This window comes from Carassius auratus, chromosome 30, assembly GCF_003368295.1.
Source record: "Carassius auratus strain Wakin chromosome 30, ASM336829v1, whole genome shotgun sequence".
Taxonomy (NCBI): Eukaryota; Metazoa; Chordata; class Actinopteri; order Cypriniformes; family Cyprinidae; genus Carassius; species Carassius auratus.
Window position 1 is genome coordinate 16,344,745 of NC_039272.1, and position 27,009 is coordinate 16,371,753.

Below are 27,009 nucleotides of genomic sequence, written 5' to 3' on the forward strand. Positions count from 1 at the left end.
GGCATAAAGGCTAAATGCTTCATGCTAACAAATATTCAGCTCATTAAAACTTATTAGCACTTTTGATTAGCACTTTTGGGAACAGCTTACTGAGTGTGAGAACAGACATCCATCTGAAAGGGTGTCTGACTGAATGAGACTGAGTGAGCAGCCAAGAAGCAGAGGCAGTTTGACGGGTGTTATGGAAGGGTCAGCTGGTGCTGCTCTGCATTGCATGAGAAAACGCAGGCAAGTAAGGAAGGTCTATATCTGGCATGTACTCAGCATGCCAACTGGGTTACTGGACAGCACAATTTGATGGACGTCCTGATAGCATGCCAAGCTTTCACGGCGCGTCCAGTGTAACATAGGTACCCATGAGCCAGCACAAGTGTGGTTTGGGCTGCTAATCCAAAATCAGCTGCAACTTGGCATCTAAAGGGTATCAGATACTTAGAGGAGATGAGTGGTTAGGAGGCCCAGCTATTATCTTAAAGCCATCACCTCATCCAAAACTCTGGCACCTACTCGAGAGGTGGAGTAGATCTCTGTTCTGTCATGCCAGCGATTCTGAAATGCCCTGATTTGGACGGCACAGCTCCAGTGGAGTCAATGCAGCCTGGAGCCTTTTCGCCATGCCCTCCTACTCCACCCCTGCCCAACAAACCTGATAGCCTGGATGAGCACCAGCACAATTACTCTGAGATCTTTTGGGTCATTGACATTTACAGCACCATTCACAGTCACAATCAGCCTCTTCTGCTCCATATGTCTTCAAATACTGATCCATGCTCTGGTACAGTGAATGACCAAGGCTTTATAAAAGAAAGGCCTGACAGGAAGGTGAATGAAGAGGAATAGAAAGAACCACAGAACTAATGGAGGTTAAAACAGTTCAGTTCCCCCATAAAATAGGCAAATAACTTCTGGAAATGCCAGCAAAACTTAAAATAAGCACTCTGGGGATAAGCAAACACTGTACAATTGCTGTGGAAGTCAATAGCCTCAGTCTAAATGAAATGTAAATGGTTTTTTGAAATATAATTTTTTTTCTGTCTAGAGATGGTAGGTTCAGTTTTGATGAGAAAATCTCTTTTGAAGTAATGGCACTGCCTCCCTCCGTTAAAGTATCAGACATTTATATTTAACTCAGACTCAGGGCAGGCTGATTCACCCCACGGTAATTGAGGGCTGAGGATGGTAAACTCTGGATTGGGAGTCACTGTAACCCGCCCGCAGTGCATGTCGGTTAGAGAAAGACATTGCAGGCATTTACTTTTGGTCTCATGCGTGTAACACGTGTGAACATGAATGCGTTTCATTTATAGAGATGTCTAACTTCACACTCAAGATGCATTGCAGAGTACCAAAGAAGAAGCGCATCCAGAAGCGAACAGTTGTAAAGCAGTCAGTATATAATACATAAAAAAACACTGGCCACAAATAAAAAAAGTCCCTGGGGTCCAAAACACCACAGAAACTGACTTTCATTGTATGCAATAAAATAAAACAAAAATCTTTTGCATTCCATAGTAGAAAAAAAGTAATATTTTGCAATTACACAAAGGCAAATAAAAGTGTGACAGAACTGCTATTTTTTTTTAGAAACATTTTGAAAAAAAGAATTTGCTTTAAGGGAAAAAAAGTATCACCTACGGTGAAGAAAAAGCACTTAGGTTTGAGACCTTTTTGAGATGCTTTGAGACAGTAAACATGTTCTTTAAGCATCACAACATACTGGATGTCACACTCTAAAGCTTCTAATAAATAAAGTGGTGCAACTGTTTAGTGAGCTTGTGTCTTCACACTCAGTGGGTTAATCTAACAACCAAGATGACAGACAACAACATCAACTGTTTCAGACGCTCCAGCCGAAAGCAGAGCCTCTTGATCTCCATGAAGTTAGCAGAGGTTAGTGAACCCCAAAGAATGACAGGAATGTCTGTCCTGTGGAGGTAAGGGTTCAAGGACGGAGATGCTACAAATTCATTGACTTCAGAATTTGTTATGTGTAGCATACCGAAAAAAAACAACTGCTTCTCCTGTGCCAGTTTTGTAGCAGCAATCATCCGTAAGACAGCCGTTAACAAATTAACGCAGTCAAACGGATGGTTATAAGAATGTCTTTCACAAAATTCATTAGCTCAGAACCCATTTGAGCACAAAAACTGCTTGTTTCTTTCAAAGCATGTCCCTCTTTGTTATTCACATGTATTAACTATCCGACCTGGCACATTTTTTACGGTATGGAATGACACAGCACTCTTTCGGGAATGAGTCTTTAGAAAATCCCTGTGTGCCGATTAAAAAGAACATTCCTTTGACCTCCTCACAGCTTTGCATGGCAATGTGGTAGCTCCAAAACAAAGAAAACAAATAGTTGACCACTGATGTGTCCAGTGCTGGGGAGGAAGGGAGGGAGAAGAGGAAGCAAAGCAGTAAATCTTTAATCCCGGCTTCTTTTGATCAACTTTACTGACTATTTTTTCTCTTATAAATCATTCAGGATTCCTCATGTTTACCTGAGCTGGATCGTTAGATCTTTTTGCATGCTGCTTTACATTATGGGAATGTTATTGACATCTGAGCACAACTGAATCTGAATCACGTCTGGATAGATGCATACTGAATGTTGACAGTACGCAGCATGTGACCACAACCGAACGTGTCGATATTCTACATTAAAATGTAAGATTAGTAAAAGAGAATGAAAGGAGGGAATTTTGAGGGGCAACTTAACATCCAACACAACCCAAACCCAACCAGTGAAGAGATCATTTAAAAACAAATACACTCAAGCAATAAACAGAAGAGAAAGGAGGATGAGAGCAAGTGAATCCCCAAACTGACCTGCTTCACTTCAGCCGGCATCACGGAAATCCTGTTTGGTTAAGCCTCTGGGACAAACGCGAGAAGAACGATATTCTCTTGTGAGTGGAGTTTGTCTGTCTGTCAGCCAGTCAGCCTTTCGTTCTTTATTATGTGAGTACGTCCTGTGAGAGCCGAGGCAGCTCAGAGCCACAGAGCCATCCTTTCCTGACGGTCACATGCACGAATGTTCTCCGTCTCTCTCGTCTTCTTACGTCTTCTTTCTCTCTCTCTCTCTCTCTCCTTCTCACACACACGCTCTTTCTAACACATGCTCGTAATCCTCTCAGGGACAGAAGAAACCCGCCTCCACCATTGACGAGCGAGGATGCTGCAAACGTTGGGGTGAATAATGATTTCAAAATGAGGAGAGATGCTCTAGACAGTCCAATGAATCCTTCAGTAATTTCAGGAATCCAGCTGAAGAGAACCAAAACAAAACAGCTCACACACGGAGAAGTGGAGGGGAAAAAAAAGTTGCCCGGTGCTGGAACAAAACCCTCTGAGACTGAGTGAGAGGGGGGCGGACGTGCGTAGAGGACGGGGAGAGGGCGGTCTGTGTGTGTGTGTTTAGAGAATAGAATCTTCCCAGAAGGCAGTTGCCCTGTTCACAGCATAGAGTTTTGTACTCTCGTTCTCTCGCTCTCCTCACCGAGCATCTATGCAGACAAGGGTCAGACGGATTGGAGGGGGAGGGGGCTGACAGACAGACGCAGCTGGAGTGGAAAGAGAGAGAGGCTCCACCCAGCCAACATGCCAAAAGAGCATGAGCCCTGAGAGGGGGGCAACTCTCCACAAAACTTTGTTATTTTCCTTTTTTTTAACCCATACACTCTCTCTCAGCCCATTCTTTTCTCTCTCAGCTTTTGTCCTTTTGTCCTTTCAGCCTGCTAAATATGAGAAGGGAAAGGAAAGAGGTTGCAGAATGATTTCAGACAGCATTCAGTGACTGAGAATGTGAAAGAATTTTAATCCAAATCTATGAATGGCTTTAACACAAAGCCGGACGTGGGGAGAGTTCAAGGATGGGCACATTACACCCTAGGTGTCAAACTCATTCTAGGTTGTGGGCCGGATATTGGTGTGCTCTTGGAGACAATAAAGTTTAGAAAAATCAATTGCCTGATTCTTGCATCATCCTATAGTTTTTTGAGGTAAAAGTTGTAGTAAATGGTTTGTTAATAGCGAGAATTGGACCTAAAAAATCAAGTGGGACTGTAAAAATAAATTAATAACCCACAAAATCAATCAGTTAATTGTAACAATTTTTGTGTTCAAATTCAAGCAAGCGTTTAAAATAATTGACAGCTCGTTTGACAGAACAATATGCCAGTCTCACACTGAACACCTACACTAACACAAAGTTGCGTTTCAAAAAATAAACCAAATGCTTACAACTAATTTGTAATTACAAGCCTGTGTCTCAGTCAGAAGTAACTTTATGAACTTATTTGACCAAGAAACTCCTGATTCAAGTGCAAACTCTGAGTAGAAATGCTTCAAAAAAAAAAAACTGTCAAAGCTGAAAATATTCCACCTCGGAGCTTGCACGCTCTTTTACTTAAAAACCAAATCCTTCTCAAACTCTGAACAACAGTCAGCGCAAACACACCCCCATACTGAAGAGCATCATGTCTTATCTAGCAGTAACAGCCTGAATCTGTTTGCAGTCGGCCTGAATGAATTTGCTTCTTTTTCTACTACAGAGTCTGACACCAAACAGACTGCAGAACGCCCTGTGGTCGCTGAACAGTATAAACACATCAACAGAAAAAGTGTTGATAAATAAATAAACTGAAAGTAATCAGAAGGTTTCAGTGGACTCATGCCCAGGAGTTACTGCAATGGAAAAGACGTTGGGAAAGGTTAACGTGGACTACTGCAGAGAGAAAGACAAAAAGAGAAAACGGATAATGAAACGAACAAGAAAGGATAAGAAAGATATGCAATGTGCATGCGACTGTTTTAGTCTCATAAATATATTCATGAGAACTGAATATTTGAGAAGGCTTGTGCTCAAGAAGATGTCTGATGTTTGCTTAGGGTTGCAGCACTCCCAGATTTGGAATGTAATGAATCTCGTCATTAGAAGACGTTTTCAAAGATGGCGACTCAGCAAAGATCACATTTTAAATGCATCGCCTCGGTAAACGAACACTTATTATATTTAATACAAAGACATTTTGGAAATAAACATACCACATTGTTTCTCTTAATATGCATCATCAAACACAAAAATGTCAGTCTTGGTTCTTGACAACAACACAGATCTGGTAAATGAGATCCTGAGAGAGAATATGAAGAATCAAAACTAAAAAAAAGGAAAATGCAGGGCATACAATTTTGCACTAAAATGAATAATTTCAACAAAAATATAAATTCAATCAATATGTACCTTACTTGTTCCAACCTAAATGAATTTCTGAAGAATATCATGGCCATTCTTTTCATTATAATGAAAATGAATGAAGATAGTTCAGTTGCTAAGCTCTGAAATTATGCAACAGTCACCATAAAAATAACATACAACTAGTCCACATGACTCAAGTTTTCTTAAGCCAACCCAAAATACTCAATGAAAATTTAATTTGCTCTCCATGGTGTGTTCATATTATAATCAACAATGCTAGATCCATGAGGAATCACTCTATTGCGTTGGATCTTTTCGATTAATCCATTGATCCAGTTCACAAAATAGGTATGAATGATTTGTTCGTGAATTTGACTAATTCAGTTCTTGAGTTCAACCCACACTGTTTCAATAATTCAGCTTCAACCCACTGGAGGGGAAGATTATCAGGGAATAACCATGTAAATTTGGTTTGTTCCTCACACAAAGAGTTGAGAATACTTCACAACTCAGGCCACCTTTGATAGTTTTTTGTCATTTTGGAGCTTGAGAATGCTATATAGGTAAAGGTAAGTAAATACTGACAAAATGTCAACTGTCAAATCAAATCTTCCCACACAGTGACGTAGACACGTAGGGGCGTTAAACGAGGGGCGTAGACTAGTCTTAACTTTTATTTAGAATATCACTTTGGGTTTGAGACTTTAGTCTTTGCAACTTTAGGGATCTTAGCTATTCATGAACAGCTTGTTACACTCCAAAGAGAAAAGAAAACTTGAAATCGCATAATATGACCCCTATAAATATCATGTCCACACCACTGCTTTCAGTCTGAGCTGTCCTACTGTGTCATACCGACATTCTCACACAGTAGCTGCTCTCCAAATGCTGACTTACTCAAAGCTCATTATCCAGTCCTCTGCTTGAATCAAGTCTTGTTATGACATAACGTGTAAATAGACCAGGGCCCTGTAATAAGGTAAGCGACTGGCAATCTGGACATGCATACCAATCTCTGGATAAATATAAAGAGCTGAAATGAGTCTTTCCATGCACACACAAAGTCAATAAAGCCACCAGAGACCAGACAGAAATATTACACAATTCATATCAATTGGAAAACAACAGGAGACTAAAACAAAGTAATTTGGCTTATCCTATATTCTCTACCTGCCACACAGAGTGATGACTATCTCTAAATCCTTTAGGAGAAAGTCAAATAAAAAATATCAATACTCTGCTTTTCTTGTTTAAATGTCATTTTAAACAACATTTCTAACTCTATATATTGGAATAAGTTGTTAAATCAACCTATTTCTGTAGAAACGTACAGGTAATCATCAGCCATATCTTCGACCACTATAAGACAACCACTATATTAAAAGTCAGTGTTGAAGCATCCGAACAACTCTTTCAAGTAACAGTGGATTTTACACACTTCAAGTGGTTTCAATTTAGACTTCCAATAAGAGAGTCAAGCACACATACTTGTTTGGTTATATATGAACATGCCGAGTAAAGGGGTCACATTCCTGGAGTGACTCAGGGGTCTCATAAAGCAAGAGATTCTTATTTTAAACACATGAGTTCAGGATCCACCGAGTGAACAGCAGTTGGTCTTTTAAGTAGTTTCAAAGTCACTCCTGCTGATATGGTTAAGAATACGGCATAATCAGGAGACCTTCAACTTCATTCAGCAGCTGACGAGTTAGTTTTAGTCCAATATTATAGACAGCTAGACTACTAAGTGTATATACTGAACATTTACAATATAATGTATATACACAATTATTTTGCCAATACAACATTGTGAATATCACTGTTTGCCAATGGCTGTTTGATGATTATTCAATATGAATATATTAAAATACAATTATGCGGCTTAATATTTGTTGACACCATGACACATTCTTTTTTTTTTTGAGGATTCTTTATTGATTCTTTAGATCAATTTAAAATCAATTTGCATATAGTTACTCTTCATTGAAAATAATGCATTATCTTACTTTTGCGTTACTTTTTGGGCCAGGCTTGCTCTTTAGTTTTTTATTATTTTTATTATTATTATTATTATTATTATTATAATAGCCATTAGATAAACTGGTTGCACTTTAAAATAATTTTTCAGTTTTTAACATTAGATAACTAAATTATTCAAAATACTAAAGCACTCCAACATAGTTATATCAACATAGTTACTAACTAAAATCATTAGTTGCTTTTGTTAATATTATTTAATAAATACTGCAATAAAAGTATTGCTCATTGTTATTCAATATTACTTAATGTATTAACTTATGTTAACTGATGGGACTTGATTGTAAAGGGTTACCAATAAAACTATTAAGACAGACATTAAACATATCACCAAGCGCTCAGAGAACACAGGAAATGCTGGACACGACCTTATTTATACTCTGAGAGTGAGAAAAAAAAAGATCAAGCAACATTGTGAAAAGAAAAAAAAAAGCAAGAAAACACTGTTCTTCATGTATTTTAGGGCTTTTAGAGGATTAATCATTTGATGGATTGTGGAATGGGGATGAGAGCAGTCCGAGCAGCTCTCTGTAGAATATGAATAGCTGTGGGCACCTGCAGCTGCTCTGAATACAAAGAATGCAGCTATTCCCACTCCTCAATGAGAACGCCTGTCCTTCAGTGTGCCAGCATTATGAAACACGCGAGCAGATTCACCTTTGTAACACCTGCAGACATATCAAAAATAGGGATTACTCATAGGATTAATGTATTATGAAAGAAATATAGCCATATCTCTGGAAGTGGATCCTGATATATGACATCCAGTATGGGCTTTACAGACAACTACCTGAAGTTTCATGCTCCACTTCTCAACGATCATCCACAGCAATTTTACTCTATATTCTTTTTTGCACTTCTTATTGAAAATAAAGTATGACCTGTTAGTTTCTTCCAATCAGCTCTGTGAGGCACATTTATTATTGGGCACATTATTGATGATCACATGCCCATGTGACTCCTTCACATGATAAAACATCACCATTCATGTAGCTTTCGTATCACTGCAATGACCACAACTGAAAAATACCTGATAAATGCAAACTTCAACTTTATTTTCACTAAGATATGCCATTTTCCTCATGGCATTATTTTGTTGGCATAAAAAGACATTTAGGCAAAAAAAATCTCATTAATAATAATATTTGAAGAATTTTTTAGTTTTTGTTTTGTTATGCACATACACAAATGTTCCACATTCCATGACTGTCCAATATTTTTAGTCACATCTGCAATTTTCAAAGGAAAACTTCTGGAATCTAAAAGGAGGGGGAAAAAATGAGTAGAAAAAACTTAGCACTATGTATGTGTGAGAGCAGAAAAAAGCAAAACGAGAGGTGCGAAAAAGAAAATAAGCAATGCAGGCAGTTTCACTGCTGCTTTAATTATAGTTTTACAAGAGGTTTGACTTTTCCTAATGGCACTGGAAGCGAGGTGGCATGGGAGATTGTGTATGTGTGTGGGAGGAGGGTGAGAAAGTCATTGTTAAGCAGGTGATTTACAAGACTCTGGGCCTCCCAGGCTTTTCCCCGCAGTGAACTTCCTTGTGCTTTCCGACTAACCCAACGTGTCCACAGGCATGGAAGAAATACACCCAAAAAGAAAGGAAAAGCTTTATAGGGTACGTCTGAAAAATGTCTATGACTGCTTTCAGTGCACAATTAAAAAAGTCATCACTTACATTTACAGTACATATATAATGAATAACAGAAATTCTGAAATATATATATTTTTTTCAATAAGGATAATCTAACATAAGTAAAACATATTTTATTAAAATGGAGCCTGGAATTTTTCACTTCTCTGAAGTTTACAGAAGAAAGTGAAAATGTCAGCTGTGCTCCTCACATCTGTGGACCTGTACAGTAAAACTGAGGAACCTGAGCAGAGGTGTATCATATCATCTCTTTGTGTCTTATCACAGACAGCACTGATCAAAGCAGGGGCTTTTTTCCCCAAAGCGGTCCACAGGCTTTTCAGGCCCAAAACATTTAGACAGATCTGGCCACAGGAACCTAGCTTCAGTCCTCCAGGCACGCTTCCTGAATTTTAAAAAGTGTTTCTAGATTCCAGGAAGAAGTAGCTGTGATGTTCCTCGTACTGCCTCAGGTCATGACCTCTGAACATTACTTACACGTGAGACAGTTAAGGTTACTTTAAAGAAAAGCTGTCTATGGTGTCATTGATGGAGGCCTATTGTGTGCCTCTGTCACTCTGTGACCTTTTAGGCCTTGTGAAGAATAATAAAGGCTTAAAAACTAAATAAATCAATGTCTCCACTCAGTAAACAGACCGAAGATAAAACCGTGAATGAGGTGAGACCTTTTATTCTTTGGGAATCAAATCTATTAACACCTGATACACCTCCCAATGCAGTATTAATGAGTACAAGACACAAGATAAATGAGGCGCACCTGCAGAACCACAACAACTGCAGCAGTGCCAATTATTCATACAACATTCCAAGAAATTGCATGCATATGGACCATTTTTCAAATGATAAAACATTATGATTTAAAAGGCAAAAAGAAAAGCCACTGATAAAATGAAAACATGAGAGAACTGCTTAAAGTAAATATCTGAATATATCAACCTTAAAAAGACAGACATATCCTTATTCATTTTAAATATCTATACATTTATATGAATTAAAACCATAACAGCTGAACTATATATATAAGATGTTTATATATATATATATATATATACATATAAACGTATATATATATATATATATATATATATATATATATATATATATATATATATATATATATATATATATATATATATATATGAATTAAAACCATAACAGCTGAACTATATAAAAAAATACTGAATTTATAAAAATAACTCCATTCAAAAGTTTACATACCCTCGAATCTTAATACTGTGTGTCATTTCCTGGATGATCCATGACTGTTTTTTGTTTTGTGATAGCTGTTCATGAGTCCTGCATTGATCCTCAGCAGTTCAACTGCCTGCTGTTCTTCAGAAAAATCCCCCAGCTCCTGCACAACCTTTGATTTTCCAGCATCTTCTGCATATTTGAACCTTTTCATGAGTGATTTCATGATTTTGAAATCCATCTTTTCACACTGAGGACAACTGAGGCTGACTCATATGCAACTATACGAGAAGGTTCAAATGCTCACCCATGCTGCAAAAGGAAAAACCATGGAATAAGAGCAGGGGGGTCTTATCCGCTAATTTGAATTTTTGGGTGAACTAACCCTTTAATGGAAGAGACAGATAATCGGAGTCTAAGCAGTGACAAAAGATCAGTCTTTTTTCATAGAGAATTACACTTTTCTGTAACTGTTTACATTTTATTTCCTCTCATACTGACTTTAGGAAGGCATCCTTATAACATCACAGCCTCAGACACACATTTGCCTTAGTGTCACGAGGAATTGTTACAGTCTTTGAGACAATATTAAAAAGCATGTGGCGGGTAGAGATGACAAGAAAAAAATCAGTGTAAAGACAACTCATCCTAAGCACAGATGATGAGTCACTGCAGAACAACACCCAGAGCAATAGCTCAGCACAGCCAAACACAGCTCAAGCTAAATGAGATACAGACAGACTGATTTCATGAAAAAAATGGAAATGATGCAGCATCAGCATGAGAAGAGGTATGGGGCTGCTTTGTTCATTCACACAGACTGAAGCATGACTGGCCAAGCTGGAATGGTTTACCTGCATGACCATCTGTTGCCAGGCCAGCGGTTGCTTGCTCCCGCCTGTGGTGCCGCCTACCAGTCGATCAGAGGGCAGACTGCCGCGTTCCAGCTGTAAGGAGACATTGCGGCGTTCCTCTTCAAGGGCCCTGGTCAGACGCTCGAAGCGCGCCTCCTGCTCTTTGACTGATGCCAGAATACTGGCGGCTGACGGCACGTCATATTCTTCCATGGCAGCACCCAAAATTATATGCTGATTACAGGGCAGGGTAAATAGGGGAGAGAGAAGGATCCAGGACAAAACAAATAGCCATTTAAAGGGACAGATCAGCCAAAAAAAATAATTCTTTTAACATTACACACTCTCTGTACTTTTTTTCTTCTGTGGAACATTAAAAAAGAAGAAGTTATTTATAGCAGCATGTCTCTTTTCCATTAAAAGCACATAGCTTATAACAGCTTATAGGGTGAGGGGATATTCAGGGCTAAATATTGGAATATTCGATACTATAAAATAGAAAAATCGACAAGATTTAATTTTCCTAGGATTAAAACAAAATCAAAAGCTTACTTTTAAAACACAGTCCTAATGAATAAATAAATAGGACAAGAAAAACAAATAGGTTTTGTTCCCTTAGGGCTTCCATAGTCTAGTGTGCATTTTAGATGCATATACTGTAGTCTAGTAGAGTCGTGTTTATATGAGCATTCCTAAACTAATACTCGTTAAGATTAAAAAACATTGAGAATTTTACTTTTAAGTCCGGAAGCCCACCCTTAGTGCTGCCCATGTTCCCCACTCAAATAAGCTGTCAAACGACCACATAACACCAGTAAAAATTCATGTGAACCACAGCCTCTGGTCCCCATCCATTTACACTTTCTCTTTTTGTGTTCCACATTAGAAATAAAGTCATACTTGAGATGACATGAGGATGAGCTGGCTTAAATATTCCTTTAATACTGAGTATCCCTAACCCTAAAACCTAACACTGCAACACTATTCATGCACCAAATGCTGCAGATGAGTCTGCACTGTATGATGAACAGCTATTCCTTTATGAGAAGCTAAATACTTTCTGCATCTAACAATCATAAATAGCCAAAACTCACATGCATATCCCACAAAACATACTCGCTAGTTCTAGACTAAATTCACCACACGTCGACACAATACAGGCATGCTGGACTCTAAATCAACATGATGACATCATTCATGCTATGCACAATAGCTCAGACTTCTCTCCCATTGTCAAAGGTGACAAAATGTAGATAATGGAAGCTTCACATAGAGCATAAAGAAGAAAAAGACCTAGGGCTGAGGCATGGTTCATACACAGTTCACCTGCATACACACCTAGCAGTTAGTGGAAAGAGAGGCAGTTAGAGGACAGACATCCCCCTACAAGGACAGACGGGAGGAGATGTGCCCAGCGGGAGGCAAAGAGAGAGAGAGTGAGAGCGAGAACTGGCTGCAGAGGGAAAGAAAGACAGAAGAAATCACAGGTTAGATAACACCCTGACATTATAAACATAAGAGACAGAATTCTACTCCGTTTCCTGGAGGCTAAAAGAGGATGAAGATAAAGAAATGAATGAGAAGATGCTAGAGAATGATAAATGACTATTGAAACCTCACTCGCTGACTTTGAGCAAAGTAGATTGGATTGGGCTGTCAGGGGACAGGTGTACAGAAACAAAGGGGGCCAGACTTGAGTATGGAATGGAAAAGGGGTCTAGTGCAGATTAATATTTACATTATACTTGTTGTTGTTCATTTTCCATTAATCCAGAACCACAAATGGACAAACACACACACAGTAACACAAACACGCTATTCTCTGCAGAACAGTCGGTGTGAAAGTCCTATTCCCTTTGAAGCGCAGCACAGTACACACACAGGCTTTGATGTTTGTTTCTGGCTGATCATTTATTTATCTTAAGCCCCATTCTGACACAGCTCTAAAGCAAAGGCATTGTAATACTGTCTTGTCCTGTGTATAAAGAACAACTGCCTCTGCTGTTGCTCTTGCCTTTGGAAAATAACTTTTATCTGCTAGATAAGACACGTTTACAAAAATGAGATAACTTATCATGAAAAATGTAAGTCAATAAAAATGTGGCGACAATGTGAAAACAGATGAACTTCCATTATCAGAGATGTAAACGGTTAGATGTGATTAGCAGATCACTTTTAGCCTTTCATGAGAAATGAACTGTTCTCCCAGCTGTGTCTACAAAAAGTTACATATTAAATATAGTTGAATATATATGAACATATCTACATGATTACACTGACATCTTATCTATCCAACCACCCATTCATCCAATTTTATTTTGACAATTCTTTGCATTTCTAGTTAAAAATTAATTTTGTTTCCATACTTTCAAATTCTAATTACAATTCTGCATCCTGCAACCTCAATCCATATTAAGAAACTGGCTTGTATCCATCCTTCCGTGCATCCAATGTTCATCCTTTTTTTGATTGTCCAAATCTGTTAATAGCTCACTCCTCCTAAAAAAAGGCTGAATTATGTATCATTCATGTCTGCATCACAAAAGATCAAGGATGACTTACAGTACATGCCAAAAGGGGTTTGGTCAAATCCCCAACTCCAAGTATGAACAATAGTAATTTTGGCTCTTTCCTTAGCAAACACCATTTATTAATTTCACCACCTAATATAGCTGAATTGCTTTAGTGCTATAGTAATACTACCATTCAGAATTACAAAAAAAAAAAAATAAACAAACATGTTAAGAGGTTTCCCAAACCTTAATTTAAAAGAAGCTATCAAAATCTTTACAGCGTCAGGGCACAGCGCTCTCACCATGGGATTAACTGATCTATGATCATGAGATGTTATTATGATGAAACCCTGCTTTAGGATTACAGAGGCTGCCCTATCCCATACTCCCTATTTTAGGGAGTTCAGGAGCTAATGGGAAAACGGTCTCAGCCTCTCAAAGTATCAGCAGGAGAATGACAGGCATGTCAGACAAGCCCACTGGACTTATCATCGGACTATGCTTAAAATAGCCCAAAGTAGTGAAGCATTCCAGTCCTGGTTTGGAGCTGGTTTTGCTTATAGTTTGAAGAAGGCAAAAAAGGACCGTTCATTGTCATTTAAGTGTTCGGCAGGAATATCCCATCTGTATGCTGCATTAACCTTATAAAGGGTTTTATACTGCACTGAAGGCAATTTCTGATCTAATGATTGTACTAAAGACTAACAAAGATGAATGAGCCATTTTGCCAACAATGCAGATACATTTAAAAGGATAGTTCAACTAGTAACATTCTATTATTTACTCACCCTAATATTATCCTCAACCTGTATGGGTTATTATCTTCTGATGAACAAAAAAAAAATCATTTTGAAGAACATTGGGATCTGAATAATATTTATTTTCACTGCATAAAAGAAAGAAAATCATGGAGGATTGAAACAACGTAAGGGTGGGTAAATAAAAGTCCATTTGATAGAATGAAGGACTTGTCTACTGGTTAAAAACATTCCTGGTAACTGAAAGGTTATAGGTTCGAATCCCGTAAAAGGCTTTTTAAATTGTCACCAATATGATGTTCCTTAAAGGGTTAGTTCACCCAGATAGCAAATTTATGTAATTAATAACTTACCCTTATGTTGTTTCAAACCCGTAAGACCTCCGTTTATCTTTGGAACACAATTTAAGATATTTTAGATTTAGTCCGTGAGCTCTCAGTCCCTCCATTGAAGCTGTGTACGGTATACTGTCCATGTCCATAAAGGTAAGAAAAACATCTTCAAAGTAGTCCATGTGACATCAGAGGGTCAGTTAGAATTTTTTGAAGCATCAAAAATACATTTTGGTCCAAAAATAGCAAAAACGACTACATTATTCAGCATTGTCTTCTCTTCCGTGTCTGTTGTAAGAAAGAGTTCAAAACAAAGCATTCTGGATATCCGATTCGCGAACGAATCATTCAGTTCACCAAATTGAACTGAATCGTTTAAAATGGTTTGCATATCTAATACGCATTAATTCACAAATGACTTAAGCTGTTAACTTTTTTAATGTGGCTGACACTTCCTCTAAGTTCAAACAAACCAATATCCCGGAGTAATTCATGTACTCAAACAGTACACTGACTGAACTGATGTGAAGAGAGAACTGAAGATGAACACAGAGCCGAGCCAGATAACGAACAAAACATTGACTCATTCACGAGTCAAGAACCGTTTCTGTCAGACGCGTCCGATTCTAGAACTGAGGAGCTGATGATACTGCGCATGTGTGAATTAGCGTGAAGCAGACCGACACACAGGGCATCTGAAATTAACGTATTCTTTTGGTGATTTATTGAAAATATCTTAAACTGTGTTCCAAAGGGGGTTTTACGGGTTTGAAACAACATGAGGGTAAGTTATTAATTACATAAATTTGCTATCTGGGTGAACTTACCCTTTACCATTGTTTTGCCTGAGAGATGGTCCCTGTAATACACCTTAACATGATTTAAGTAACTTTTTGTTAACAGAGCCTGCTAACTGACAAATCTGTAATGGGTTATATTATAAACAATACATATGGTTTTGTAACAATTACTAATGTGCAGAACTGGCTTTACTTCAACATGAACTGTGCTCATGCTGGCACAGTGTTTTTCCTCAGGGATAAATACATTGCAGCATAAACCCTGGTGCTAAAAATAGCTGTGTAATACATTTACAAATGCAGTTGGAGCTTTCTCCGTGGTTCCAGAGATGAGATGCAGCAGCAGTGGCATATTTAAAAGCCTTGACTTGAAAAAACCTCAACAACAAATCCATCAGGGGTTGGGGAACACCTACGGTATGAAGCTAAACACAGGAAACATCAACTTTACTTCTGTTCAGGTGAAAAAACATTGAGACAATTGTGTTTAGAGTGCAAAATAAATCTTACATCTCAACCCAAGAAACCTGGAACAATACAATCTTATGAAACACTGAGAAAGGCGGTTATATAAGGCAGCATAGGAATTATAGATAACATTTTTACCATCCAACACTCACCTAAATAATGTTGGAGTTAGCCTGACATGTTTCTGAGCAAACATCACAGGCCCAAACACTAAGCTGCTGCACAGTTTATCATGTTTTCATTGATGTCTGTAGCGAAAATGATAAGGGATGAGTAATGCTACCTTAGCAAAGCAATACTAATGCAGGATTGCTTAAGATGGATGAGGAGTGGCCAAATAGATGGAAAACTGGTTGGAACAGAAACGCCCCCCAATTAGAGAATGGTCTCATTTCATTAATCCCAGCCAATCCCTTCTTCAAAAAGATAAACCCTCTCATTCCTCCTCTGGGGGCTAGAGGTCCAACATAAATAAATCACTAGTCAAGCTCCACCTGTGGCCCATCTGTGTTTGCAGGGTCTGCCATTTGGTGCTGTTCAGAGATCAGTTTTGTGGGTTCAGATCATGGCAGAGCATTGGGTAGAGGGAGGTTAATTCTGCTCCTACTAAGACTAAAGACCACCAAATAAAAGGCTCTCAGTAGCACCTGATCTCATTTTTCCACTCATCTGCACCTCTCCACCTGAATTCAGATACCGAATTAAGGATGCATTAAGTTCAATCACTCAGATTCAATCAAAGGGACGCTAACAATATCAGAGGTTAAGGGCCCAGAGGCACTTATGTTGAATGATGTGCCGATGCTTTTTGGTAATCTAATATATTTTGTTCCAAGCCCAAAGACTGCCAAAAGATGAACCCTAAGAGGGAATGGAAAATCGCTTGAATCCAAAAGACTGTTAGAGAAGTTTTCTAGGCTTCACTGTGGAGTATCTGCGCTGGAGATTTACATTATCATTTAAAATATGCTAATGACCACAGATACCTAAATAACCGAGCTACTGTAAAAACACAACAATGTAAGGGCTAGCTCACTCAAAAATGAAAACGGCATCATTGCAAATTCATGAAATATTAGTTAATTTTCAAAACACCAATTAAAATAGTGACTTCAGTCACTTTGTTAAAAGTCTATTCACCCAAAACTCTGGCATTTCAAGAACTTCATGACGTGAAAAGGAATCAAGTGGTTTAATCCAAGTCTTCTGAAGAGACAAAATGAGTTTGATAATGAAAAGATTAATTTAGACTTTTGTTCACATATCAATCTTGATCATACAGCATACAAATATGTTTGCTTGAAGCAATCTTGATCAAGTCTCTTCGGAAGAATTGTATTTAACTGCTTTATTCATATGGTTTTATTTTACAATCTCTTAATGAATAGGATGTATTAAAAATATCTGTATTCATCTTTCAAAGATGAACAATCATCTTGTGGGTTTGGAACAAAATGAAGGTTAGCAATAACATTAAAGTGATAAGACAGACCTTGAGTCTGTGTATGCCTGCTAGTTTAAAAAATGCAAATGAGCATTGTGTCCGAATACACAGTACTTATGAAAAAGAATCTACAGCTGAGCAATTAAAGAACAGGAACTCATAAGGACACAGCAGCCAATAAAATCTCCTTTCTGAAAATGAGGATGTATTTAGGAAAAAACTAGTGCATTCAGACTAAAACCACCAGACTCATTTTTCATTAATTAATTAATATTGCAGGACTGCCTTTGAAAATTGCTTTATCATTTTGCTGAGAAAAATTACATTGTCATAGTCAATATTGCCTTAAATTTGGATTTCAAAGCTTCCACCATGAAATGCATAAGAGATAGGTTTGTTTTCTAGGAGTAGGAAAGAACGGGGAAGTGAAGCAATTTTTTTACCCCTTATTTTTTTCTTCGTCTTTGTTCTTTGAAGTGACTCTGGATGTGAGGAGCCTTTCTGAATGAACCAGCAGCGAGAAATTTTAAAAGAATATTCTCAGTTGCACTCCAAGTCCTTAAATAACACAGTGTGAAAAAAATTTAGGGCATGTCATGTTGTGACGCCTCTCAAAGAGGATGCATCCTCATTTTATTTATTTACATAGAGAGTATGCACATTTCACACATAATTATACATCATCTTCACCGACTGATATACTGACAGAATACGAAAGCAAGTAAAAAAAAAAAAAGACATCATGCTAAGTGTGCACTCTGTCCCAATAATAAAATTGATTTTACAGTAACAATTATTAATTTAAATAACTAAAATGTGCACGTCATATTCATAATGTAGCATGCAAACTAAAAACAAGTAGATATTTTTACAATTTAAGAACTTAAAAACTATAATGTAGTGTTTGATACAACTTTCATTTTAGATGAATATAAGTGTATATTGGGAGTTATACTGCCTACTGTACACTGAAAACAAACATCATACCATGTAGAGAATCCAACATAATTCCAAATTACCAATGGTGGAGTCCCAAGTAATGTTTCACTAGATACAGTACATATACCACTGATCCAAAGGCTGGAGTCAATCAACTGATTGTAAAAACTATGACAGACATCACTGCTATTAGAGGTCGACTGATAGTGGATTTTGCCGATACGATAGCTAGGTTGGACCACACTGGCCGATACCGATTAATTAACCGATAGTTTTTAAAATGCATACTGAACAAAATCGAAAATAGTGCTTTATTAAAAAAAACAATATTGAATCATACTAGTAGTGGTAATAATAATAAAAGTAATAATAATAGTAATAGTAAATGTAGAAATTACCACAAAATAAAACATTTTTTTTCCTAAATTCTGTTTAATTTTTTTCCAAATTCTGTTAATTCTGTTAGAATTTTTCTGGATTCTGTTTTGTTCTGTTTTCATTCTTCTCCACTCCGTTTTAATAGTCAAAGTTTATTACCATGAAACTTATACATTTTCACATCAATTTAATTTGGGGCCCTATATGAAATGTTTTATTTTTTCCTCTCCATTTTTTTTTATTGTTACCAAATTCTGTGTTTTAGCATGTCTACTTATATGAATGCATAAAACTTAAAACTTAAATCTTAAAGAAGCCTTGTGATTTTTTTTCCCCTCAAAAATTCTGTGTTGTGTATTAAAACATTTCTATTAAATCAAATCATGAAACATCAATTTAATTTATCTTTTAATTACTGAAAATGTAATTAATGACAATTTATTTAAAAAATAAAATTATTTACTATCAAAATGAAAACATGGGAAAATTTTCTGTGATTATAGTATCATTCCACATTAAACTGTGAATTCGGTTTTAAGACTGGATTCAGTCTGCGTTTTCCGCATCATGGAAATCACAGGGCACTACAATTATACCAGAACAATGTATCAGACTTTAACTGCTTCAATTCTTGAACACTTAATGATTATCTAATCAAACTAAAAGAGCAGTGCTGAATCTAGGAGGACTCACCGGTATCACACACACTCCGGACGCAACACGTTCTACTTGAGCAGTGGTCTTAAACAGTTTATTCATTTACCAAACGGACACAAGTTTACTTCAAAAAATGAACAATGAGGCATAAATAAGTTTGAAGTTCAGTGTTTAAAAAAAAAGGAGCAAATGGAAAGATCGATCTATAATATAGCTCTATAAATGAAGCATACAGACTTTATGAGAGACACAGAAAGACAAACGTTTAGATGAAAATGCTCAATAAACAATTCATTATGTACATTAACAACGATTCGGGGCGAATATAATGTAATTTAATGGAAAACTATGTGAATGGCGAGGAACAATCTTATGTCAGCTGCCTTTAAATCCACGTCTGAAATGTCCAACTCTGTTCAGCATGCAGTATCATGTAGAGCTGAAACAACGAATCGATTTAATCGATTAAAATCGATTATTAAAATAGTTGTCAACTAATTTAGTAATCGATTCGTCGCTAAATAAATTTTATTTGCCATAAGCGGCTCATTTCGTGCATATTTCAAATCTGCGGTGACCAAAGTGTGGCAGTAATGAGCCACCGGAGGTTTTACTCAGCCAGTACAGCAGGTGAAGTAGCGAATAGCCAATAGCTGGCCTCGTTTTATGTCACGTGCTTCCCGAACAGCGTCTCTGCAGCATTCAGCGGGAAGTGGGAGTACTTTACTTTGAGCCTTCAAAATGAAGAGTAACCAAGGGGCAAGGAACTCGACCGGAAGTTGAAGTCGGGTGGGGGCTGCCATCTTTTAGCAGAACTTCACTTGCGTTAGCATTCCCATTGACTCCCATTCATTTTGGCGTCACTTTGACAGCGACTAACTTTACATCTGAGGCGTTTAAATACTCTGTTTGTCCATTATTTATTTCTAAAGATACACGAAAATGTATAAAGGGCTCCATTACCTTCTATGTTACATTATGGCCCCGTATAAACAGTTTTTGTAAAAAATAGGCTAACGATTGCGTCATAACCACTCGGCTCTCTGTCGCATTACCGTACAGACAGGAGGAGAAGCTCACAGGCAATTAACTTAATATGGCGTACTGGCGTTACATTTTAAAATACTATACAAAATAATTAATCAGAATACTTACTCCTGCTCACTCACGACAAAGAACTCCCCGCTCAAGCTCGCTGTCTCTGCAAGATTAACGATGGCAGTTTGCACGCACAGCCACTTAGAAGATTTACATCTGTCAGACAGGTTGCTGACATCGTCAAGCTTCGTTTGAGTCTGCGCGTCAGAAACGGAAGTGCTAAAAAACGCTAAAACTGGGCTTCATTTGTCTCAATTGAGTTCCAATGGGGTCGCTGTGTCCATTTCTTTTACTGTCTATGAGAGTAACCTGTAAACTCTGCACTACTGAACTGTTTAATGGGCCGTTCACATATCGTGTATTTTGCGTGCTCAAGTTCGTTATTTCCTATGTAGGCGCGCAGTATGCACTCTCATAATGGAAGCGACGCGGTCGCGACACGCACGCGGTGCGATGCGCCCGTTTTTCCAGGCGCGTCCACACCGCATCCATTTATCCTTTGCAAGGGGCAAGGAACTCGACCGGAAGTTGAAGTCGGGTGGGGGCTGCCATCTTTTAGCAGAACTTCACTTGCGTTAGCATTCCCATTGACTCCCATTCATTTTGGCGTCACTTTGACAGCGAATAACTTTACATCTGAGGCGTTTAAAGACACTGTTTGTCCATTATTTATTTCTACAGATACACGACAATGTATAAAGTGCTCCATTACCTTCTATGTTACATTATGGCCCCGTATAAACAGTTTTTGTAAAAAATAGGCTAACGATTGCGTCATAACCACTCGGCTCTCTGTCGCATTACCGTACAGACAGGAGGAGAAGCTCGCAGGCAATTAACTAAATATGGCGTACTGGCGTTACATTTTAAAATACTATACAAAATAATTAATCAGAATACTTACTCCTGCTCACTCACGACAAAGAACTCCCCGCTTAAGCTCGACGTCTCTGCAAGATTAACGATGGCAGTTTTCACGCACAGCCACTTAGAAGATTTACATCTGGCAGACAGGTTGCTGACGTCGTCAAGCTTCGTTTGAGTCTGCGCGTCAGAAACGGAAGTGCTAAAAAACGCTAAAACTGGGCTTCATTTAGCTCAATTGAGTTCCAATGGGGTCGCTGTGTCCATTTCTTTTACTGTCTATGATCCTTTGCTGAAATTTCCGGGTCTTCATGGAGAGGGCACGTCATGGAGAGAGCACGTCATGGTTGCTTAGCAAAGGCAGACGCCTCAGGGGCGCTTCTGCCCGAGCGCTTTGGAAAGAAGGAGAAAGCGGCGCGACTAGCGTTTTCCACGCGTTTTTAGGTGCGATATGTGAACGGCCCCTAAGAATTTTATTTGTGCAGATTCTCCAGTACAAGGTTGTTTGCAAATGTTTAGTCGTAAAAGCTGATAGCATTGCTTTTTAACAGTTAACATTTAAAGCTTTACAAACATGTTATGTGATCAGTTTGTCGTTTACCAGTTCATAATTCAGACTTGCAGCCTAATTATGACTGAATGAGAGAGGTAAATGTTTGAGTATATTTAAAATGCACTTCTTTTCTAAGTATTCACTGCTCTTTTTCACACAGCAGGTTTTTTGTGTGTGTCCCAATTTTTTTTTTTTTTTTTTGGACAACCTTCTGATGGATTTTACTTTAAATTGTGAGTTCCATTCAGGTTTCATGCCATTGGCACTTTTTTTCGAAGGATTGTTTACAATTTCACAGCATAAGCTATAAAGCTTTTTCCCAGTAAATAATAAAATACAATGCACTGCAATTTTATTCTGTTGTATCATTATACTTCGTGAAAATATGTTCTCAAAGATTCCTTAAGCTTTGTTTGGGATGTTAAACTACTTTAGGAGCTCTAAGGACTGCCATGGTGAAAACAATATTTGAAATCTCCTTGTGAATTTTGCTAGAGTATGGGTCAGTGTTTTGATTGCAGAAGAGTTCGACAAAGGATTACTAACATAATAAAACAACTCCAGGTATATTTTTGATGAGGTATATTTTTGACAATGCAAAATGGTTAAAATCTCTTAAAAATCTATGCTGAATGATAAAGACCCTTTATTAATAATTTACTTGGGGGAAAAAATGGAAAAAACTAAAATATAAGTACATAAACCGATTAATCGTAAAAAAAATCGACAGATTAATCGATTATCAAAATAATCGTTAGTTGCAGCCCTAGTATCATGTATCTAAACATGCAACGGATGCAACCCAGACAACTATCGGCATGGATTTTTGCCGATAACCAATTGTTCCAGCAATCAACTATCACTGCCGATTAATCGGCAAAACCGATACATCAGTCAACCTCTAACTGCTATCTGCCACATTTGCCAGATATTTGCATCGAATTGAGCATTTCAAATTTTATGACACTTGACAGTTTTTTTTTCCAGAATGCCTTCCCATTCATCTCCCACAGAAAATGCATTGAAAACGGCTGCTCATATCTGCTAGTTCAACACCAGCAAACATGTACAGTATAAATAAATTGTTTCTAAAACACACATAAATACTCATCCTCACCTACATACTTTAAAATATGGTGTAATCAAACTAGTGTAAATGCATTATTATATATGGATTCATTCAACTGCTTAATGAGTAATCTGCAATCAAAGATACAAAAGTAAAGCATCCATGACTTTCAGCATCATTTCATGGGATGATAATGAAGGAACAGATAGAGTGGTGCAACTGGTGAAATGATGCGCAATAATGAATGAGAGAAAGTGAAAACCAGACAGCCGGGCTGGGTGGGTACCTTTGATGTCAGCTGAGCAGTCAGTCGGGATGCGTGTGGACGTGAGGGTTAAGGAATGACTGGAACTGGAGCTCTCCTCCAAAGAACCTCTGCTATCAGCAGCTGCAAGAGAGAGACGACAACACACACGAATCAAACACATGCGATGGGGCCAATCCACGCTGCATCATTAGCAGGTTTATTTACATATTACAACTGAGTCGGTGCAACTACACACTACCCCCCTCAGGGTTCAAGCTGAGAATACGAAGAGCCAGGATGTGTGGCTGTGGATTGTTTACTTCAGAGTTATAAATAGTTTATCTTCTCCTCATTACAGAGTAATTCCACAGCATTGTATTCCACAAATTAGGGTGTGCATAATGCAGGAAATAATGTGGTCGGAGATGTGGCCTGGAAGGACACGTTCAGGGATGCTCATGCAGGTGAATCTTTCCATGTTTTCCTATCTTTGGTCCCAGTTACTGCTTATAAACTGGTAAGACAGCCAAAAATTTACAATAAAGGTACACTGAGTTTAGTTTTTCTTCAGCAATGAATCTTTGGGTTAGTAGTATGCTCTGTTTATTCAGGAAAAGCACAGGCATCAAAAATTGGATCTCTGAGTCAAAACCATCTGAACATCAACATCAGAACCTTAAAAGGCAGACTGACCCAGGCAAACCCATTTAAAAAACATAAAAATTTGGGGTAATATTTTAATTTCGCTATCGTATTTTCTTTATTTCTCTATGATCTTTGAGCAGCACTGCAGAGACTCAGGGGTAATTTCTGAAACTCTTTCAACAAAACAATTCTTCAACACACTTATTCTTATTCTACTAAGGATTACAGTATCTTTCCCAGAAGGGACTCTTCTCTGCTTCAACTTCAAGGACAGACGGGCTCAAAGCACCTTGGATTTGTGGGACTGACATCAAAGGTGAGCTAAGTCAGAATACATTTGTTACTAGGTCCCTCTTTCTCTCTGTCTGAACTAAGCTTACTGCGTTCTGTGCAATTGTGTGTTGTGTTAAATCCATGTCAGTGTGCAGCTAAAATGTCTGCAGTTACTTCATGTTAAAGAACATAAAGAAGTTGTAAGTGTCACAAAGCATTAACTCTCATTCTCTAAAATGGATTTATTTTTACAGTATGACTCCTGAGTTATATGTGTTTAAGTCCTTAAAAAAATAAGAAAAAGTACTATGGCATTATTTTGTCCTTTTGGATTTTAACATGTTAGTGCCATGATATTTTTTCAAGTTTCCCAGAGAACCATGTACTACTGTATTGTAATATTGTATACACAATATTAAATAAACACAGTATTTATTTAGGAAAATGGAATAAATTACAGAACTTCTACCACAAAAAGCTAAATTAACTGCAAAACCATAAGTAATGAGCAAAAAAACTAATCAAAGGAAGAAAATGTTTTGTTTCAACTAATAGCAGCTGTGGAATACAGTCCTCTCTCATTAGAACAACCAAGCAGATGATGTCACACAGTGTATTTTCTGAGCTGGATGACTTAAGGCAAGAAACATTGCCAAAGTAACGAAGAAACCAAAGAAAATGTAATAAACGGAGTAGTTTCACCAAAAAATGAAAATTCTGTCATTATTCAACCTCATGAAGTTCCAATCCAGCATGCAATTATTTTATTGTTTTTCCCCCTGAAACCAAATCCAAAAAAGAAGTCTGACTACTAAGTCCCCAATGATAAACATGATTCTGTGACACTAGCTAGTTGTTTTTAGTGAATAAAAACAACTGAATTAGTGAATTAGCTGTTAAATTAAATTAATAATTATTAATAATTAAATTAAATACATTATAAAAGCAAATAGATTTGCAATGACATGAGACTGAGTAATGACAGATTCACTTTAAACTCCTCATGTGATTCAAGTAAATATCTAGGACCATTAGGGGTGGGCGATATGAACAAAATCTTAAATCATGATATGAGAAATATAGATATTTTTTCTTTTAATAAGTTTTTTTTAATGATATTAAGATTTGATACCATAGAATTTTCATAATCCTTGTCACCAAAGTCAATATCAAACTAATACAAGAAAATAATAATAATAATAATAATAATAAAACTCAAACTCACTGGAGATACATAAACAGTCAGTGATGAATCAAGAATAGGAAACTAATTACAAGCAATAGGCCAAAAACGACAATAAATAAGAAATACATTGTGTAAATGAATTAATCTTCACTGTTAGTGAGAGTGATTATTAAATGCTCGGTGCATGGAGGGGAAATTGTTGACTCCACTCCACTCTACATACTTATTTGGTTTGTAGCAACAGCCAAAAATTCATTGTATGGTTCAAAAGTATAAATTTTTCTTTTATGCCAAAAAACATTAGGATAGGCTTTTAAGATCATGTTCCATTAAGATATTTTATTAATTTTCTACCCTGAATATATAAAAATTTGTGGCCTAGTGGTTAGAGAGTTTGAGTCCTAACCCTAGGGTTGTGGGTTTGAGTCTCGGGCCAGCAATTCCACGACTTAGATGCCCTTGAGCAAGGCACCGAACCCCCTACTGCTCCCCAGGTGCTGCAGCATAAATGGCTGCCCACTGCTCCGTGTGTGTGTGTGTGTGTGTGTGTGTGTGCACTTTGGATTGGTTAAATGCAGAGCACGAATTCGGAGTATGGGTCACAATACTTGGCTGAATGTCATGTCACTAAAACTTAATTTTTGATTAGCTATATGCATTGCAAAGAACATCATTTGGGCAGCTTTAAAGGCAATTTCTCAATATTCTTTTTGCACCCTCAGATTTCAGAGTTGTATCTCAGGCACTGTTTATTTTCGCGTTGAACGCAAGGATGTAATGCATCTGGTGTTCTGCATCAGGCTTCTTCTCACCCATTTCAAGCCTCTCATATACGCACTCTCATGCCACACGTTCATTATCTTGAAGAGTGAAAAGCAACATGACAGACAGAGCAGGTCACTTTTGATAAAAGGAAACAAAAAAGTTGCAACATTTAAATTCTGTAGTTTTATTAAGAATTTCCGTGCCAAAAACATGGAGTCAGAGGAAGAGATTGCTTTTTTTGTGGCAGCAATGGCTTCCGAAAGAATAAAAAAGAAAAAGAAAAAGAAGGGCATGGCAAAGAGTTTGGCTGAAGAGCAGGAAAAAGCATGGACTTTCTGTTCTTCAAAAACAGCCTGAGGTAAGTGTATCTGTGTGCGGATGCTTTGATGTGGTCGTGGAAGATATGGGAAAGTATATAACCATAGCCATAGCATGTCACACTAGTTTGTGAATATAGTAATGCCGTTTTTATATATTTTTAAACATGTTTAAAAATGTTTAAAAATGATCGGGAGGTCGGGAAGTGCTCGTAAGGTACTCTGCTCGGCTCGTAATTCCTCACACATGATATGAGCCGTGACCATACTAGCATACAGGGTTTCCACACGATTTAAAAAAATTGCATGTAAACTCGTACAACAGCAAAAATCGCATAATGTACACGTGCCTTTATGCACTCCTTTCACACAGAAACAGAGACAGTGTGCACATATACCTCTGTTGTTTGTGTTTCATCAGCCTAAAATCAGTTGTTTTAAACTGTTGTGCTTAAAAACGCATGCAAGCTTTACGTTTTGTGACCACGTGCACAGTAACGTGACGTGAGTGCACACATGCTGTTATTCACGCATCTGCCTGCATCACCGTATAATGAAAGACTGCCGTCGTTCAAATAATGAAAACGTAAAGGCGTAAACTATGTATTTTGCAGAACCGTGAAATAAACGATAGACTTTTAGTTTTGTCGATCCGATTTATATTGTGAAATCGCCCAGCCCTAAGGACCATCATTATTCAACATATTGAGTCCACATCAGAAGAAATAAAAATGTAACCACGTAACTGATCTACTAATCGTTTTGTG

The 27,009-nt window shown here is 37.6% G+C and overlaps 1 protein-coding gene across 12 annotated transcripts in view; it reads right to left on the minus strand.

Annotated features, from left to right (window-relative positions):
• Positions 1-27,009, minus strand: part of arvcfb (ARVCF delta catenin family member b) — a 175,206-nt gene that overhangs the window by 84,589 nt on the left and 63,608 nt on the right. For 9 of the 12 annotated variants that reach the window (XM_026211739.1, XM_026211742.1, XM_026211738.1 and 6 more), the window contains exons 2-4: positions 23,096-23,197; positions 12,275-12,389; positions 10,937-11,170 (exon numbers count right to left, since the gene is read on the minus strand). In XM_026211739.1, the coding sequence (XP_026067524.1) occupies positions 10,937-11,149 (213 nt within the window). In that variant the 5' untranslated portion in view covers positions 11,150-11,170; positions 12,275-12,389; positions 23,096-23,197. Of the gene's footprint in view, positions 1-2,829; positions 3,498-10,936; positions 11,171-12,274; positions 12,390-23,095; positions 23,198-27,009 lie in introns of those variants that run through there. The other 3 variants (XM_026211744.1, XM_026211741.1, XM_026211743.1) reach the window with 3 other exon arrangements.